Source organism: Camelina sativa, chromosome 18 (genome assembly GCF_030686135.1).
Source record: "Camelina sativa cultivar CO46 ecotype springtype chromosome 18, ASM3068613v1".
Classification (NCBI taxonomy): Eukaryota; Viridiplantae; Streptophyta; class Magnoliopsida; order Brassicales; family Brassicaceae; genus Camelina; species Camelina sativa.
The window spans coordinates 15510699-15528552 of NC_141897.1; the positions used below are offsets into that span (position 1 = coordinate 15510699).

At 35.1% G+C, this 17854-nt stretch overlaps 3 protein-coding genes across 18 annotated transcripts; all 3 read left to right on the forward strand.

The window, feature by feature from the left end:
- Positions 1-1146: 1146 nt before the first annotated feature.
- LOC104761260 (scarecrow-like protein 8) lies at positions 1147-3870 on the forward strand. Its single transcript, XM_010484312.3, has one exon. The coding sequence runs from the start codon at positions 1580-1582 to the stop codon at positions 3614-3616; it is 2037 nt and encodes a 678-aa protein (XP_010482614.2). The 5' UTR covers positions 1147-1579; the 3' UTR covers positions 3617-3870.
- A 2264-nt stretch (positions 3871-6134) lies between these two features.
- Positions 6135-9438, forward strand: LOC104761261 (proline--tRNA ligase, chloroplastic/mitochondrial-like). 14 transcript variants are annotated; one of them, XM_087500266.1, is made up of 11 exons: positions 6135-6570; positions 6659-6702; positions 6858-6968; positions 7077-7164; positions 7254-7348; positions 7433-7639; positions 7837-7974; positions 8175-8336; positions 8428-8627; positions 8719-8950; positions 9055-9438. In XM_087500266.1, exons 5-10 carry the CDS (start codon positions 7259-7261, stop codon positions 8942-8944), a joined length of 1023 nt encoding a protein of 340 aa, XP_087356392.1. In that variant the 5' UTR covers positions 6135-6570; positions 6659-6702; positions 6858-6968; positions 7077-7164; positions 7254-7258; the 3' UTR covers positions 8945-8950; positions 9055-9438. The 14 variants fall into 14 exon arrangements, with proteins under 14 accessions (XP_087356392.1, XP_087356390.1, XP_087356389.1 ...); XM_087500263.1 differs by having other exon boundaries at positions 6143-6570; positions 6659-6744; XM_087500269.1 differs by having other exon boundaries at positions 6170-6570; positions 7067-7164.
- A 4060-nt stretch (positions 9439-13498) lies between these two features.
- LOC104761262 (uncharacterized) lies at positions 13499-17586 on the forward strand. 3 transcript variants are annotated; one of them, XM_087499078.1, is made up of 4 exons: positions 13499-14050; positions 14504-14735; positions 14834-16152; positions 16250-17586. In XM_087499078.1, the coding sequence occupies exons 2-4, from the start codon at positions 14565-14567 to the stop codon at positions 17244-17246; spliced, it is 2487 nt and encodes an 828-aa protein (XP_087355204.1). In that variant the 5' UTR covers positions 13499-14050; positions 14504-14564; the 3' UTR covers positions 17247-17586. The 3 variants fall into 3 exon arrangements, with proteins under 3 accessions (XP_087355204.1, XP_087355206.1, XP_087355205.1); XM_087499080.1 differs by having other exon boundaries at positions 13508-13996; XM_087499079.1 differs by having other exon boundaries at positions 13512-14073; positions 14253-14735.
- Positions 17587-17854: the final 268 nt, after the last annotated feature.

The following is a 17854-nucleotide window of genomic DNA, read 5'->3' on the forward strand; positions in this document are numbered from 1 at the left end:
GCGCTGTGACATGTAAAAATGCGTTGAAGTGTGGTTTATCTATATTATCCACATTTTGTAACCATTCAAAAAAAAAAATTATTTGTGAGGCGGTGTGGAACGGTGATGTGCGGTTCAATTGTAAAGCGAACTTTGTTGTTATGTTTTTGCATATCCAAAAAGGCGGTTCAAGTATAGTCCATATATGATTTTTAGGTTATTTTTTTAAGCTCATCAATTTTGAAAACGATTGTAATTATATTCTAAATAAGAATATTCCAGTTACTTGAATTTGAAAAAATATTAATCAGAATTTGTTAATTATAATATCTACACAACAATTATTATGATCGTCATTAAATTTTGTTTTGTTCGATCTATTTGATAAACCGTAGTGACATTTTATCCGTATGATGTCTCATATTCCGGTATTATTATGTTTATCTATTTCTCGGTTTGAACTTTTGTGATGATTGGAATTTTTTCATTAGATATTTTTGTTGATGAAAATGATTATTTAAAACTAAAAACTAAACTTTTCAAAAAATAAATCTACAGTGATGAATTTATTTAAAAAAACTAACTATCAACAACATAAAATTACAATCTACCACTTGTTATATCATTGTCTAGAAAAAAAATGGATATTTTTTTGAAGTTATATTTCTTAAAATTTATGTATTTTCAAATAGAAGAAAGTTTGTATTTTTCATTAATTATAAATATTGTGGAGAACATTTGTTACCGTAATGGTGACTATTATTGTTATTACTCGAATGCGCAATTTAGAACAGTTATTCATTTTTTTAATTAATGTTTATCAATGTGAACGCTTTGTAATTGAACAACTCGAATTCAATTACGGTAACAAAAATATTCTAGAAACCTATCCCACTTAAAAGAAAAGAAAATAAATATTCCAAATGCAAATGCAAGTAAGTGACCGACACGTGGTAGATAATACTAGCGAAATTATCCGGTAATTTTGTTAAATAAATTACAAAAAAAAAAAGTTTAGGAGAAAAAAAACAAAGGGTATCCACACAAGCCCCCCAAGTAGTAGTATTGAAAAATATTTTGAAAAGACAAAAACTCCAAACTCAGTTACACACACCAAACACAGAGTTTATAACGTAACAGACTGTGATCACAATCCAACGCCACAGATCTATCCAAAAACAGACACGTGTCGTAGTCATACCCCCATGGTTTCGTAAATGACAGAAAACAACATTCGGTTAGAAAACGGTGAAACGAAAACTATTTAGACAGATGCAGGTGTTTGAGGAGTCTCAAAACAACGAATCCTCACCGTCCGATTAATTTCATCAAGGGTAAAAAACATAAATCTAAAAACCTGATCCAACGGACGTAAAGCCACTTACTCTTTCCTTTTATATTATCGTCACTATCACCTCAAAATGCCATAAGAGAAAGCAACTCCTCTCTCTCTACATTTCTCTCAGAGACAGAGAGTATCTAATCTCTCTCTTCTCTCTTTCCTTATTATTATCATGCGTTTCATCAAAATTCAGTAATATTTTTTGATCTCTTTCTTTATTTCTTTTATCTTCTTAAACTTTTGAGAGGAAAGAAAAAAATGTCATCTGGATTTCCCGGGGGCGGTGGTGGACCGGAGTTTTACGGCGGTGGTGGTGGTGGTAGATCTATTATACATGGAGGTCCTGGTACTGTAATCAACGTTGGTAGTAATAACATTAATAATCATCAACCGACGTATAGGAACCAGATTCCTGGTATTTTTCTTGATCAGATCGGGAACAGAATCGCCGCCGGTCATGGATTCGCCGGAAAACGTACATTAGCTGATTTTCAAGCGGCTCAGCAGCAACATCATCAACAGCAACATCAACATCAACAACAACAACCGTTTTATAACCAAGCAGCTCTCAACGCGTTTCTTCTAAGGTCCGTGAAGCCAAGAAATTATCAGAATCATCTTCAGTCTCCGTCACCGGTGATCGATCTCACGTCGTTGAATGATATGAGTTTCTCTCAGCGTTACGGCTTACCGGTTCTCAGGTCTCAGACGACGCAGCAGCAATCGGATTTAGGTTTGTTTGGTGGGATCCGAATGGGATTCGGGTCGGGTAATGATAATAACAATAACATGACGTTAACCGGTGTTCCGTGTATTGAACCGGTTCAGCGAAACCGGGTTCATGAATCGGAGAACAACAACAACAACATGTTGAATAGTTTAAGAGAGCTTGAGAAACAGCTTTTAGATGATGACGACGATGAGAGTGATGCACAAGGAGGAGGTGGTGGTGATGATGACGTGTCAGTTATCACTAATTCAAATTCCGATTGGATTCAAAATCTCGTGACTCCGAATCCGAACCCGAACCCGTACCCGGTTACGTCTTCTTCACCGAGCTCTTCTTCTTCGTCTTCTTTGCCTTCTACAGCTTCAACGACGACGACGACGGCATCGGTATGTTCGAGGCAAACGGTTATGGAAATCGCGACGGTGATTGCGGAAGGGAAGACGGAGATAGCGTCGGAGTTATTAGCGCGTGTTTCGGAGACGCCGAGTTTGAGGAGGAACTCGGAGGAGAAGCTTGTGGATTTCATGGTGAAGGCGCTTCGTCATCGGATTAATAATAATCCGGCTAAGGGATTAGCTTCTCCGGCGACGGAATTGTACGGGAAGGAGCATTTACTCTCGACTCAGTTGCTTTACGAGCTCTCTCCTTGTTTCAAACTCGGTTTCATGGCGGCGAATCTCGCAATTCTCGACTCCGCCGGAAACAACGACGAAGGGATCATGAACCTCCACGTCATCGATTTCGACATCGGAGAAGGTGGACAATACGTTAACCTACTACACGCGCTGTCCACGCGCCGAAACAGTATCAATCAGGGGCAGAGACAGAGTACGAAGACTCCGGTGGTTAAGATCACCGTCGTAACGAACAGCGAGGGGTTTGTGGTCGGAGACGGAGGGGAAGAGAAGTTGAAAGCCGTCGGAGATCTGTTGAGTCAGCTCGGTGATCGACTCGGTATCTCCGTGAGTTTCAACGTGGTGGCGAGTTTAAGACTCGGTGATCTTAGCCGCGAGTCGCTAGGATGTGAACCAGAGGAGCCTTTGGCTGTGAACTTTGCTTTCAAGCTTTATCGTGTTCCAGACGAAAGCGTATGTACGGAGAACCCGAGAGACGAGCTTCTCCGTCGCGTGAAGGGACTTAACCCGCGCGTGGTGACTATAGTGGAGCAAGAGATGAATTCTAACACGGCGTCGTTTTTAGGGAGAGTGAGCGAGTCGTGCGCGTGTTACGGTGCACTTCTTGAATCGGTGGAGTCGACCGTTCCTAGTTCGAATTTGGACCGTGGCAAAGTCGAGGAAGGGATAGACAGAAAGCTAATAAACGCGGTGACGTGCGAAGGAATCGATCGGATAGAACGGTGTGAGGTGTTCGGGAAATGGAGAATGCGGATGAGCATGGCGGGGTTCGAGTTAATGCAATCGAGTGAGAAGATAGCTGAGTCGATGAAGAGCCGACTTAGTAACGGAAAACGAGTTCACTCGGGTTTTACCGTTAAAGAAGATAACGGAGGTGTGTGCTTTGGTTGGATGGGACGGACCATCGCTGTCGCATCCGCTTGGCGTTAACTTCACATTCTCTGTTTTTTTCTTCTTCTTATAATTACCATATTATTATAATTCTTGTTATTAATATTCCAGGATATTTCTGATATTATAATCATTGTGATTTTCCATTTTCGAAAAGTGTATTAATCTATATATAAAAAATGGAGGATCGGAGAAGGAAAGAAAAAAGGCAAGGTAGAAATCTTATGTAACAAAGAAAAAAGGACTTTTGTCATATTTTTACTAATAATAAAAGAAAGAGTGATTGGGTTTTATGGAATTTTCTTAAGGTTCTATGTATTGTAATAATATATCTTTGGAATGACTAAGATATTACAGAATTTATGCCCTAAAAAAGATAAATATATGAGGAAATTTTGTACTAGAATCTTGCAGGTGTGGCAATAACAACTTGACAAAAATACTAATGATTCTTTAGACATTATTATTATATCTACTAATTATTTTTTTTATTAACAAGCAAGCAAATAAACTATATGGCATTGTAACTTGTATTTGTATCATCTATGCGTGTGATAATTATGATTGGTCTTGGTTTTAACGTGAGTGAATATGCTGGTGAGAATATAAGAAAACAATATTTTAACTTATCTTTTTGGAAATTAGAAAAACCAAAAATATGGTGACTTTTATAGTCATGGACCTCATTGTTCAATTATTTTTAACACTAATAAAATAAAAGTTGGCGATGGATGGGTCCATTTCCCATGGCATTCGATGTTCTTTTTCATACTACTATTTAGTATTTAATTTGTGAAATTCTCTATAAAACTATTTTTCTTTACGCGAGACTTGTAAACTCCGTGTCCTTGGAATATTAATTTAATGCATAGTTTTATAGAAATCTAAACTTGGTCATTAGAGAAAAGATAATATTATTATTTTTTGGTGCAAGCTGTTTGCGGCTAAATATATGCAAAACTCTTTTTTGAAATACCTCTTTTCTTAAATTAATCTCTTGTTTGGTTAATTAAGATGATTACTTTCTAATATACGCAACTAATACCGTGTTGAGCGAGTGTTTTGATTGGATTGTTCGATCTTCCTTTTCCTTTGCCAACAATATCACATAGATAGAATCTGAGCCATAAAGAAGAAAATTGTTGATCAAGCATGTAATGTAATAATACCAAATATATAGAAGTGCTGGCCTAGTGGGTTAGTGTTAGGAGTTGGTTTCCTATATCATCGATTTATGAATAATCCATGTTAGTAAAAATATCATAAATTTATCTACTATAACTCCAACCGAGTAAATCAAGTGTTAAATAAGTGTATTGTTTTCTAATAAATAGGAGACAAGAAAAAAAATCATTTATTCAATTGAAATGGTGTATGAGGTCGTAAACACTTCCAGGTCCTATCTGAATTTGTGATGTAACCAACTTTCACGATGACAACATTACATTAGATACATTTCATATTAAATAAATGAAGATTGAACTTTATATTCATTTTTTTAGAGAATATAAAGTTCATTTATGACAACTCACAGATCTTATGCAATTCGCGTTTTGGCAAACCATTCACTTGATAAGTAAAGTGGTGAACGTTCATACAAGAAAAAAGAGAAAGTAACAAAAGGCTTTACTTACACACGCTTGCAATAAATGTAACATGGTTAAGATACATGGTTATATACATGTATGTATACTATGTAAATCCTAGTGCATTATATTGGACCACTAAGTTATTCATTTTTCTATATGAGAAAACAAATTCTTCATGATTTGGTGTGGTTATTCATAAGTAAATTACAGAAAATAGAGATAAACTGAAAAGATTTTTATTTTCTTTTCCAAATGATCAACCATGAAGCAACATATAAAAAAAGATGGTTTTTTTGAAAGGTAAATTAATTTTAAATAATTAAATCTATAAAAGCATGGGTTTCTTGAGAGTTTTCTAAAATTGTTAGTTTCTTATTTTTTATATATATTTAAAATTCATAGTTTACCAAATTACTTATTTATATCAATGTGGGTCCAGGTAAATAATAATTAATATTATTGCTTAAAAAGCTAGAAAAAAATCCAAATATATATATTTTTTATTATTATAATTTAAATAGTACAAATATTATGATAACAACTAACCAGTACAAAGATGGAAGGAGAATTATACAAAAATATGTGCACGCATCACTCGTTCACTTTCACCCAAACATATATATATTCCCATCATCCCATGTTTCTTTTTATTCTCATCTCCATATATTTTTTTCCAAGGTATTCAGAAACAATAGCTGGGCCATTCATGTTGACATTTAAAAACCTTTTTGAAATATGAGAAATATATCTTGTGAAATAAAGAATCCTACGAATTTGTTTTCTTTTGCACATAATTTTAGTGGTTGGTAGTACTCTCTTCCACTTTTTAATTCGTTTTTTCCCAAAATGGTTCAACGTCTAAAACAGACCTTTGAGAGTCATCTCTCTATTAAGTGATACTCACATTCGAAAGAGGCTTATTGGGCTTATAGGTCCACTTAAAAGCTTAAATGGGCTTATCCACACATGAGTTTACGAGGACTGAGAGAAGAAAGTTTTCACAGTCATCATCATCTCCAAAGAGAAGAGAAGGAAAAAAAACCTCACAAAACTTCTCCAAAAAGTAGATAAATGGTGGCGTCTCTGAGACTCCCTTCACTCACTTCCCTTCTATTTCCCGCCACAACTCGTTACCCAGCTTCTCTCCGACGAACCGTATGTCTACGGAACAGACGACCTCTCTCTGGATTCGCGACGGCGCCGAGTGGTACTACTGCTTCGACGGAGACTAAGTCGGCGGAGGTTGACCGGCTTAAGTCGGACCGAGCCGTTACGCCTCGCTCAAAGGACTTCAATGCTTGGTACCTTGATGTTATAGCTAGTGCTGAGCTCGCCGATTATGGTCCTGTTCGTGGTACTATGGTTATTTGTCCTTATGGTTACGCGATCTGGGAAGCGATTCAGGTTTCTTGTTGCAAATTTTGGATTCAAATTGATTTGTGAATGTTAATGTTTCTTTGTATCGAATTGATTTTGGATTGTTGGTTTGTAGGAGTATTTGAATGTGAAGTTCAAAGAGACTGGCCATAGCAACATGTACTTCCCACATGCATCAATTTGAAGCTGGAATTAAGAAATGTGTTTGTCTTCATGTTTATTTTCTTTTACTTGTTATTGTCATCATTGCTCTATTCTTATGTTTTGATGTTGCATTCGGGGGTTTATAGTGATGGTTTTGGTCTTTTGTGCAGTTTATACCATATTCGTTTATGGAGAAAGAAGCTTCACACGATGAGGGATTTAGTCCTGAACTAGCTCTTGTCACTGTAGGAGGAGGAAAAGAACTTGAGGAGAAGCTTGTGGTAGGCATTTTTCCGGCGTTACTATGTTTTTACCACAAAGCTAGAATTATGAAAATTTCATTCCCTAAGTTTTGGCTTTGATTGTTGCATTTGTTGAGGTTGTGGCAGGTTCGGCCTACTAGTGAAACCATAGTGAATCACATGTTTTACCCAGTGGATTCACAGCTATCGTGATCTTCCTCTCATGATCAATCAGGTATGGATAGACATCCAAATTGTTCATCATTTTTTTAAATTATAAATCTGGCACTTATCACTGCTCCTGGTTATATTTCTTCTTTTTAGTGGAGATGCGGACAAAACCATTTATTAGGACTCTTGAATTTCTTTGGCAAGAGGGTCATACTGCTCATGCCACTCCTGAGGAGGCAGAAAAGGAGGTTTGTTCTCTATTTTGTTATCGTCAACTTGTGGAGTCGGTTTTTGATACTCTCTTGTGACAATTCTTTAGTGTTGTATTGCAGGCAAAACAAATGATCGAAATCTACACCCGATTTGCTTTTGAGCAAACTGCAATACCTGTTATTCCAGGTCGAAAATCAAAATTAGAAACTTTTGCTGGTGCTGATATAACCTATACTATTGAGGCTATGATGGGAGATCGGAAGGCTCTGCAGGCTGGTACCAGCCACAATTTAGGGCAGAACTTTTCTCGTGCCTTTGGAACTCAGGTACATACATAACTACTAATCTTAAGATATATGTCATGCACGGACATTTGGATTTGTTTGGAGTTTAGTTCTCTCATCTTTATTTAATGAAGACTGCATAAGTTCCTATTGGTCCATCTCTGCTTTGTTTTGTCACATTTGTGGTTTTGCTACTTCATCTTGAAAGAATTTTTAAGTGAGGTATATGACCATGCCAGTTTGCAGATGAGAATGGAGAAAGGCAACATGTGTGGCAGACATCATGGGCAGTCAGTACACGTTTTGTCGGTGACATTATCATGACTCACGGAGATGACACTGGTCTTATGCTTCCCCCCAAGATAGCTCCAATACAGGTTCATCTTCTATTCGTTTGGGAATTTCTTAAGCAGTTTCCTTTGCTTATATCTGAACTTCCGTTCCTTAGCTAAGGAGGATTAGTTGTAGGGAGTAGTTATTTTCTTTAGCAAAAATGATAGTTGTTATACTAGTAACTCACTTGGTTGGAAGTGATGGTCTAGAGTTGAGATTAATCTTCTATTTTCTTCTTTTTAAGGTAGTAATTGTACCTATTTGGAAGAAGGACAATGAGAAAACAGGAGTTCTCAGTGCTGCATCATCAGTGAAGGAAGCTCTGCAAACTGCTGGGTTTAGAGTTAAACTTGATGACACAGATCAACGAACTCCAGGATGGAAGTTCAATTTCTGGGAAATGAAGGTTCGTTACTCTCTTAAACACTATAATAATTTTCTGGGATGATAAAAATTTCATAATAGTTCAAGTTCTGATAGTTTTATTAGTTTTGCAGGGAATTCCTCTAAGGATTGAAATTGGTCCACGCGATGTATCTAGTAACAGTGTTGTTGTCTCAAGGAGGGATATACCAGGAAAGGCAGGAAAAGTTTTTGGAATATCAATGGAGGCATCAACGTTAGTGGCGTATGTAAAAGAGAAGTTGGATGAGATCCAATCATCGCTTCTAGAAAAGGCGGTATCATTCAGGGACAGGTACTGTTTTTGTTATATTTTCTCCCACAGACGTTTTCCATGAGTTTGCAGCATTACTAGCATACGCTCACATTTTGATATGATTATGCAGTAACATTGTGGATGTGAACTCATACGATGAGCTCAAAGAGGCAATATCTTCAGGGAAATGGGCAAGAGGTCCTTGGTCAGCCAGTGACGCGGATGAACAAAGGGTAAAAGAAGAAACCGGAGCAACCATTCGTTGTTACCCGTTTGAACAGCCGAGAGGGACTAAAACATGCCTAATGACTGGAAACCCAGCAGAAGAAGTTGCAATCTTTGCCAAGTCTTACTAAAGAAAGGTCCTTTCACTTTCACACATTTCTCCAATCATATCAAATTCTCTCTTTATTAAAAAAAAGGAAAGGTCCAAAAGTGACATTAGATTCTATTTCCATGGCTACAGCTGGAGTGGAGTTATTGTAGTCCTTTGGTCGGATCTGTGGACCCCTCTCTTATAGTACAGAATCAAATGCTACTTTGGTCGGGAGATTCTTTTGATGAAAAGCCGAGGACAAACACATCCGTATAGAGGAAATTCTCTAGAGGCTTTCTCTTCTTCTTTCTTTCAGTTTGTTTTGTTTCGCAATTGCAATATAACATTAGTATTATTGTCTGCGTCTTAAAAAGTTTAATGTGGAAAACAAAAAACAAAAACTGTGGAAAAGAAAAAGAAAAGCTTCATATTCTGAAAAAAAAATTGAATCATTTTGATTGGTGATTAAAAGTTGTGGTAGAAGATATGATAATAAATTCTGTTTTTGAGTTTAAACTACTCATTTTACCACCATTCGATATGGTCTCTCTGGTACTCTTAAGGTCCTTCCAATATTTGAATTTTTTTGTTATATATACAGTTCGCTTTAATAAATTTTGATTTAAACTGTTTTACTTAAACCACAATGACATTTTTATTTGGTTGCTTGATTGTTTACTTTTATAACCTTTGTATTTATCAAAATCATGGTAATATTCTTATTAGACTATTGAATATGTTCCATTTTTTTTATCAAAATATTAATTACATCTTTTTCATTAAAATCTAGAGTACATGTAAACTCATTGAGTAGTATTATGTCAAATTGGAAAGCAAAATTACAATGGCTTTCCTTTGTTTTTATTGTATACTAGAATATGACTCGCAGTATATCGCAGGGCAAGTTTTTTTCTTGATTTTTTTTGTTAATGTACTATTTTAATACTAATTTTGCTAATGTAATCTTTTGTTAATTTTAGTGATTTAGTATATAATTCTTGGTATACCGCACAACAATTTTTGTTTAAGATAATATTAATTAAATCAGTTTGATTCAAGATATTTTATATTGGTATTGTTAAAATAGTAAAATAAGGATTTAACCCGTATTGAAGTATCATATTAATGATATTTTATTTTTAGTATTATCAATTCAATCATGTAATGTCATATAACCCGTCATGTAATATAACTTGTTTGTGTTATTTCGAAAATTTAATATGTTTAAATATTTATAATTTTTAAACTTTTTATTAATTTTAAATATATCAATTATAAATTATTAACTTCTTAAAATTCTATAATTACTATATACGGTAAATTTACTATATATGTATGTTAAACACACACTTTTTATATTAATTGAGTAATATATGTTCGGTTTAAAAATTCAAATATGCAGGAAAAATATACAATTTTATTAACTTTATGCATTATATGACGATTCACTATATTTAAATTTTAAAATAAATAAAAAGATGATAGGACAATAATTTTTGTGAATATGGAATAAATATTCTAAATATCTATATTAATTATAGAATATTAAATATATAGATATTTAAAATATTTTAATTCTGTTTGATTATAAAGATATGAATATAAGCACTAAATGTAAAAACTTTCCAAAAAATATTTTTGAGCAAAAACTGCTGCAAAAATAATAGTATAGATTTGAATCTTTATGTGAAAAATGCGATAAAATAAAATGTTTATTGTTAAAAATATAGTAACATTTTAGATAATGTAGTTGACTTTCTTTTATTTTGATTTAACCAATTTTGTTAATCGCGGTAACATATGTATTTGGTTGATTGATAATTAACTTTTATGATCTTTGTAGTTACCAAAACCACGGTAACATATTCTTATTAGACTATTCAATATGTTACGATCTATTTCTTTTTATCTATAAATTTATTATATCCTATCATTAAATGTAGATCCATTTTAACTCAAGATATTATTTCAAAATTAGAAAATAATATTAAGTTGACTTTCATTTAATATATGTATATATATATATATATGTGAAAATGCAATGGAAAACCATTGTTGTTAAAAAATATTGTAACAATATAGGCCGTGTTTTTGTGCGAGTCGCTGCGACTACGTCTATAGCAGAGTAAAGCATTGGGGACGGGGGCAAATTTGTGTTGTTGCGACTGCTGCAATCATTGTTTTGCACATAGAAGATGTCGCCGAAATTTGCAGCTACTATGGAAGATGACATGGACAACACCAGCAACTATTTTTAGCGACTCTTTTAATTAAATATCTTTTCGTCTAAGGCTATTTTTTTTTGTCACCGTCGCAATCACAGGAACTCGAGCAAGAACATGGCCATAGTTGACTTTGATTTATATTGATTTAACCAATTTTACTAAAATCGCGGCAACATTTGTAAGTGGTTTATAGATTATTAACTTTTATGAGCTTTGTATTTTTCAGATTCGCAGTAACATTCTTATTAGACGTTACATTTATCTATTTTATTTTTTACCACTATATTTATTACATCCTAAATCTAGAGTCCATTTCAACTCAAAAACTTGTATTTTTTCAAAATTGGAAACCTAAAGTACGTTAATTTTTATTTATTCTTATTGTGTTTTGAAATTTTTATGCAAGGAAATTGATGAAAATAAAAACACTATATGTTGACAGTTTTTTTTGGGTCATATTATAGTTATACAATGGATATTCATTTATTTTTCTAATTGATTTTATCAAAATCACTTATTTAATCGCTTAATTATTAATGTTTAATTTTGTTGTATTTATCTAAAAATCACTGTAACATTCTTATTTTACTGTTAAATATGCATCTGAAGTGTGTCTAAAATTATATTTAGTGATAAACATTTTGTTTATTTTACGAGAAAATATACTGCAACTTATCATTAAAATAAAGTCCATACAAATTCTAATTCATTATTTTGACTAGGGTTGAACATGATAACCAACGATATTAGTACGAATTCTATATGTCATATCAATTGGTTAATTATTAAATACTATTCAAGCTTTATAAATCAGTTGATCAAATTTTACACTCATTAAAATTGGTAGTCTTAGATTCTTTTGATAAATATTTGACTAAAGAAAACTATATAAGGGCTTATACTAGAGAGGCCAGCCATATACGTGCATTAGTGCTTATGAGTTGGTAAGAAATGAGGTTTCTTTCTCAACAATCTCTTCTCTTTTTAGTCTCCACATTTTTTTTTTTTTTTTTGTATCTCGACATGACGACAGTGTCGACAATTTATTTTGAAATATAAAAATGTCTGCATAAGATAATTGATTTATTTTATTCTATTTTTTCTTCTTAATCTTTTAGATAGTTGATAAAGAGAAAATATCACAAGAGACTGCATATATAAAAGGCAAAGAAATATTTTTCTTATTCAAATATATAATATACTCAATCTAGTTTTTCCTTTATTATTATATATGTTCTTGTTTATTTGTAGACTTTAAAGATTGTATTAGATATATTTGTCGTAGATTGTTGTCATAATAATCCATCTTAGACATACATTTTGATGTATGAAAATATTGATGGTGAAAAACACAAAATATGTAATTTTCTAGTAATAATAAATATAAAATAATGTATCGATAAATAGGAAGGAAATAGATCTAAATATCATAATAGTTTAGAATATTTAAATCCTGATTCGAGATACTATTATCTCGATCTCGTGATCCAAGATATTATTACCTTGATCTGGACATTTGATTTTGGATATCCACGAAAAATATTAGGTTATATATGGATAGAGATTGAAAGCTATAATTTATATATTTAAAATAAAACAAAATGTGTAAATTTTATATTAAAAATATATATTACACGATTTTTTTACGACAACAAAATCTTTACATAATATTATAATTGGTAAAAAAATTATTTATAAAAAACCAGGAGGCTATATACACTAATACACATAACTTTTACTATATATATGTTGGATAAAAAGCACTCACATGTGAATTTTAATATAGTTTATTAATAAATTATAGTTTTTAGATATTATAATTTTTTATATATATATTTTTGATCAAACTTAGGCACGTGCGGATTTTAAAATTGTAATATAAACAATTATAAAAAAAGAATTTTTTGTTAAACTTTTCTAGACATCGTCATATGTGATTAATATACCGACATAGTTTTTTCTTATTAATATATATCAAACAATAGCTTTTAATACAATTCAAATCTTCCAAAAATTTTTGATCAAACAAATCATTTCAATTGAATAAAGATGTTTTCTTTTAATCTCCCATCAATATCATTAAAATGATTCATGTCTGTAGTAACAAAAAAAAAACTTAGGGGTAAACACAAAAGAATCACTATAACCACCACGTCCTCATTCCTCAGCCACCAAAAAACGTTTTCACTTTCACACGAACCCATGTCTTTCTTGACCGTTGACTTTTTTGTTATTAATTAAAAAGATAGAGAGAGTAGTAAGTACTACTCAATCTTGCAAAATGGCAAGATCGTAATTAAACAGCGTTAGAGAGGGTAAAATCGTAAATAGTAAGATACAGGGGACCTTTTACAAAGCTTTGTTTTGTTGTTCATCCCAAAAAGCAAAGATAGACCAGTCAGTCAATCCTATAATAATAATAAGAATCGAAGAAGACGACGACAACGTTGGGAAGAAGAAGAAGAAGAGGAAGACCTAGCTTTCGCCGTCGATTTGATTTTTAGTCTGAGATATCTCTCTCCGGCGAGGAGACCTACTAGTTTTCAATCGATCTTGGCTTTTGAAATCGCCTCTCCTAGACTTTTTATTTAAGGCGCTGGATTTGAAAGAAAAAAAAAAAATCCGAGAAGGAGCCGTTTGATATATATATATATATACGGCGGTGGGAAAATAGTGAAATTACGGCGGAGGAGTTGAATCGGATCTGTGATTTGAGTGAGGAAGGGGAGAAATATTAAGGAGTAGGTGGATGATACAAGTATATGAAAACCCTAAGTTCTTTGTTGTTGGTTCAATGAAGGAGATAGAGAGAAATCGATTCTGGTTCTCGACTCTGTCGGCTTGGCAATGGTTTTATAAACAACTTGGTATCTTCTTTTGGACATGGAAGATCTTATAGAAATCACGACCTCAGAAGGAAGGTCGATCTTGTTTTTATGTGGTCATGAAACCTTAGTGGCTCGTCTTTGTATGATAGGCTAATTAGGGATACGATGATACTCTGGTTTCGATGTGATTCGAGTTTTAATAGATCTTTGGGGCCGCCATTCAAGAATCTTCGATATGGCCAAGGGGCGAGGCCGACAGTGTCATCTGGAGTTGGATTTAGTCGGGACTAAAAACATGAAATAAATGCTAGTTTTGTTTGCTTTTAATTCCCCCACCCAAAACCAAAAGCTCTGGAGTTTATTTTTTTCCAGACTTCAAAAACTGTATAGCGCAATATGTCTTAAGGGCTCATAGAGTCTTTAACCTTGACTGTCTAGATAGTTATTGATTTACTAGAAGTAGGCAATAGCTCTTTGCTTATGTTTTGTGTTAAATTTTTTTTTTTTTTTAAATGGTGTTTGCTAATGGAATATCATTGCTTGCAGGTGAGGTGAAGGCTCGTAGTAAAAAAGAATTAAGTTTTCCGGGAGTGGATGGTATAAAAGCATGAAAAGCAATGATGGTGTAGAGCTTCCCTGGAAAGTGGTTGCTAAAGGTAGCAGAAGTTCAACAAGGCGTAGTAAGAAACCAGTTGTACGTGTTGCAGCCTCAGGTATTGAGGCAGAAGACAAGATTGCAACTGGCTCAGTAGTAGCGAGAAAAGCAAAGCCTGAAAAGGTTCCTCTTTTTTTTTTCTTTTTCTAATTTTTGTTTGCCTCTTTTCCTGATTTCGTTGCAAAGTTTCTGGCCTCTTTATCCTTTTCTATTTATTGCAGCTTAGGGTTTCTGTTCAAGGTCAGCATTTCCCTGAAAGAGTAGAACATGTTCCGTTAAAGAAACGGAGATTTCTGGTTCGCTCCCTGTCACCTTCAAAGAAGTCATCTGGTCAATGTGAAGGCTCAGAAAATAAAGCGCAGATCAACCGTGTTTCGCCTGTTTCGAGATTAAACCCAAATTTGATCTCAGACGTTCATGATGAAAAGCCTGATTGCAGTGGTCATGACTTTTCTGGTATCAAGATCCTTGCTGATGCTGCTTGCAGTACGGAATTGAATAATGATCTTTCACCAGCTATTGACCGGTTGCTTGCCGAAGAATATGTTGTTCAGCAACAAGATGCCTCTACCATTTCAACTCATGCTGAAGGTAATAATTCATCAGCTGGAACTGCCTATGTCTCGCATACTGCAGTTGATTCCAATGATCAGGGTCGGCAAAGCAATAGCGATATTGTAGCGCCTCAGATAAATCCTTTAAAAAATTTGGTCAAAGAGTTGGCTGATGTGCAGAGCGTAGAGCACAACAGAGTGACCTCTGGAGGGATGATAACACCTAAAAAAACCAGTATTGCTCTTTCAGATGAATCCTCAACAGAAAGACCGACGGCTAATGTTGCAGCAAGTGATTGTGAAACTTTAGCACCTGATAGTGGAGTTGTAACGATGTCAGAGAAATCATCTGCCGATGAGCCCACTGAAAGGAACAAGGGTGAAGGCCTTAAAAATGTTATCTTCCACTGGGATTTAAATGAACCTTGTGGTGTAGAAGATGAAGCCTCTGGAAGAGATGTAGAGGGAGAAATCACAGAGTCTATTGCCCCTAAAGAGAGCGGACCTATTCATGGAAGTAAGGACAGTATGGGTGGGGTAATTGCATCAGATGATCATACAAAAACTTCATCACCATCTGGGCCTAAGGCTGATGCAGCTACTAAAAATGAAAAGGAGTGCCAATCTGGTTATGACTCCCAGTTTGAGGATGGAGAGTTGAGAGAACCATACCCTTGGGAAGAGACTGAGGGAGAAACAGGAGAGGTTGAACAGTTGGATTACGGGTCTGAGCCAGAGGATGAGAGATTCTACTCAATGGATTCTGAGAAGGGAATCTTGGCAGCCAAGAATTTCAGACATGTTAAGTGTGAACCTGGTGATGCACCGAGAATTGGGGAGGCTAATGAAGGAAGTGACATAGAGAAGCAAGTTGTTGTTAACATGAGTGATTCACATCCTAAGAAGGGCTCTTCGTCTCCTTCAAGGAGCTTTGGGTCAAAACCATACAAGAAGTTGCCTTCACATGATGCCATCCAGAGGAGAAGGCAAGTTTTGCTTTCCCTGAGCCTTCTTCTTTGTGTCAAACTCAAAACACTTATTAATAATTTGTTTACTAACGGAGTCATGGTTATTTTGTTTCAGGCCTGATAATTCTGAAGGGTTGAGTACGGTTCCAGATAGGTTTGTTGGGAGAGGTGATCCGTCAGGGATGCATACTCCTGGGAGAGGAGGGTATTTTAATGGTTGGGATTCCAAACGACGCTTCTCCCACCCTAATTACAAAGGCGGTTCCTCTGGTTTCAGGCGTCCACGGCCTAAAAGCATGGCAGATGATCAAGGTATGATGAACGGCTTTGATGAGTCAGGGTCAGGACCGGGACCAGGACCAGGACCAGATGGTCATGAACGTAGGCAATTCTCAGATGGTGGATACCGAGGTCGGTTTAGGAGATTCCCAGATGATAGGGATCGTAATTTCAGGGGTCTTCACAGTGATACCAACCAATTTCCTAGTCGGATGCACAACCGGATGAGTAGTAATTGGAGAGAGAGAGGTGGCTCTCCGGTATACAGGAGATTGCACCACTCGCAATCAGAGTCAAGATCCAGAAGCCGTTCTCCAGTCTCGTGGAATGGCAGAAACAGATCATCTCCTCCTCCTCCTACAGGTAGGGTTAGAGCAGACGAGAGGATGATGGAAAGAGTGAGGTTGCCTTTCCAGAAACGGTATCTTGTAGATCAAGAGATGGGTTACATGTCACCTCCGAGAAACAGAATGTCGTCGCCGAGGTTCTTTGAAGGGAGGAACAATGATGCTGGAGAGAATCATAACAACAGCTTCAGGGGAAGGAAGTTCCGGCCTGGACAGAGATTTGATGTGGGAAATTCTATGAGAAGACTGAATGCTGACAAAAACAACGACAACAACAACTTTAGACCATTTATTCGGAACAGAAGATTTGATGGCGCGGAAGAGAACACTACATGTCTGAACAGGTTTGAGATGGCTCAGCAGGAGCGGGCTCGACGGTCTGAGGCCACAGCAGATGGAGGTGGTAATGATATTCGACGGTTCAAGTTTAATGAAGAACAGCCAGTGGTGGTAGCCAACAACGACAACAACAACAAACAGTCATGATAACAGATAACGTAAGGGACACATTTTGGTTTTTGCCAATAGAAGAATCTCTCTTATGTTTAGTTTAGTTTTGTTTGTCATGTTTGTTATCGTAATTTTAAGACATCGGTTTAGGGAAGAGGGGAAAAAAATGCCATGACGTCATCCTGGTATTTTTTTTTTGTTTTTGTTTTCTAGGAGAGTTTGATTTCTCTCTTCTATTTTTCTTTCAAAATTTTCTCATTTTCTTTCTACAGAGGTTTTAGGGTTTTCTAGGTAGCTGCTGGTTTCAGTTTCTGGAAATGATTTCTAAATTTGTAGAAAACCAACTAAATGAAATCAAATATCTTTTTTTATCTTACCCATTTTGGTAAGCTGAATTTGATTCTGCTAATAACAATGAGAGCAAAGAGCAAATGAGATAAAAGGCTTGTAGACGAATCATATCAACTCTGAGGACTTTTAACTCCAAATGCAATTCCTACAAGAAGCAAAAGTCCAACCTGGCCTAATCCTAGTAACACCCCAAGATGTATGCTTGGACCTGTGCTTATTACACACCTTATGTTTTAATTTCACTTGCTCCCAACACTGCAAAGAATTATTTAGATGTGATGATCCATTAGGTA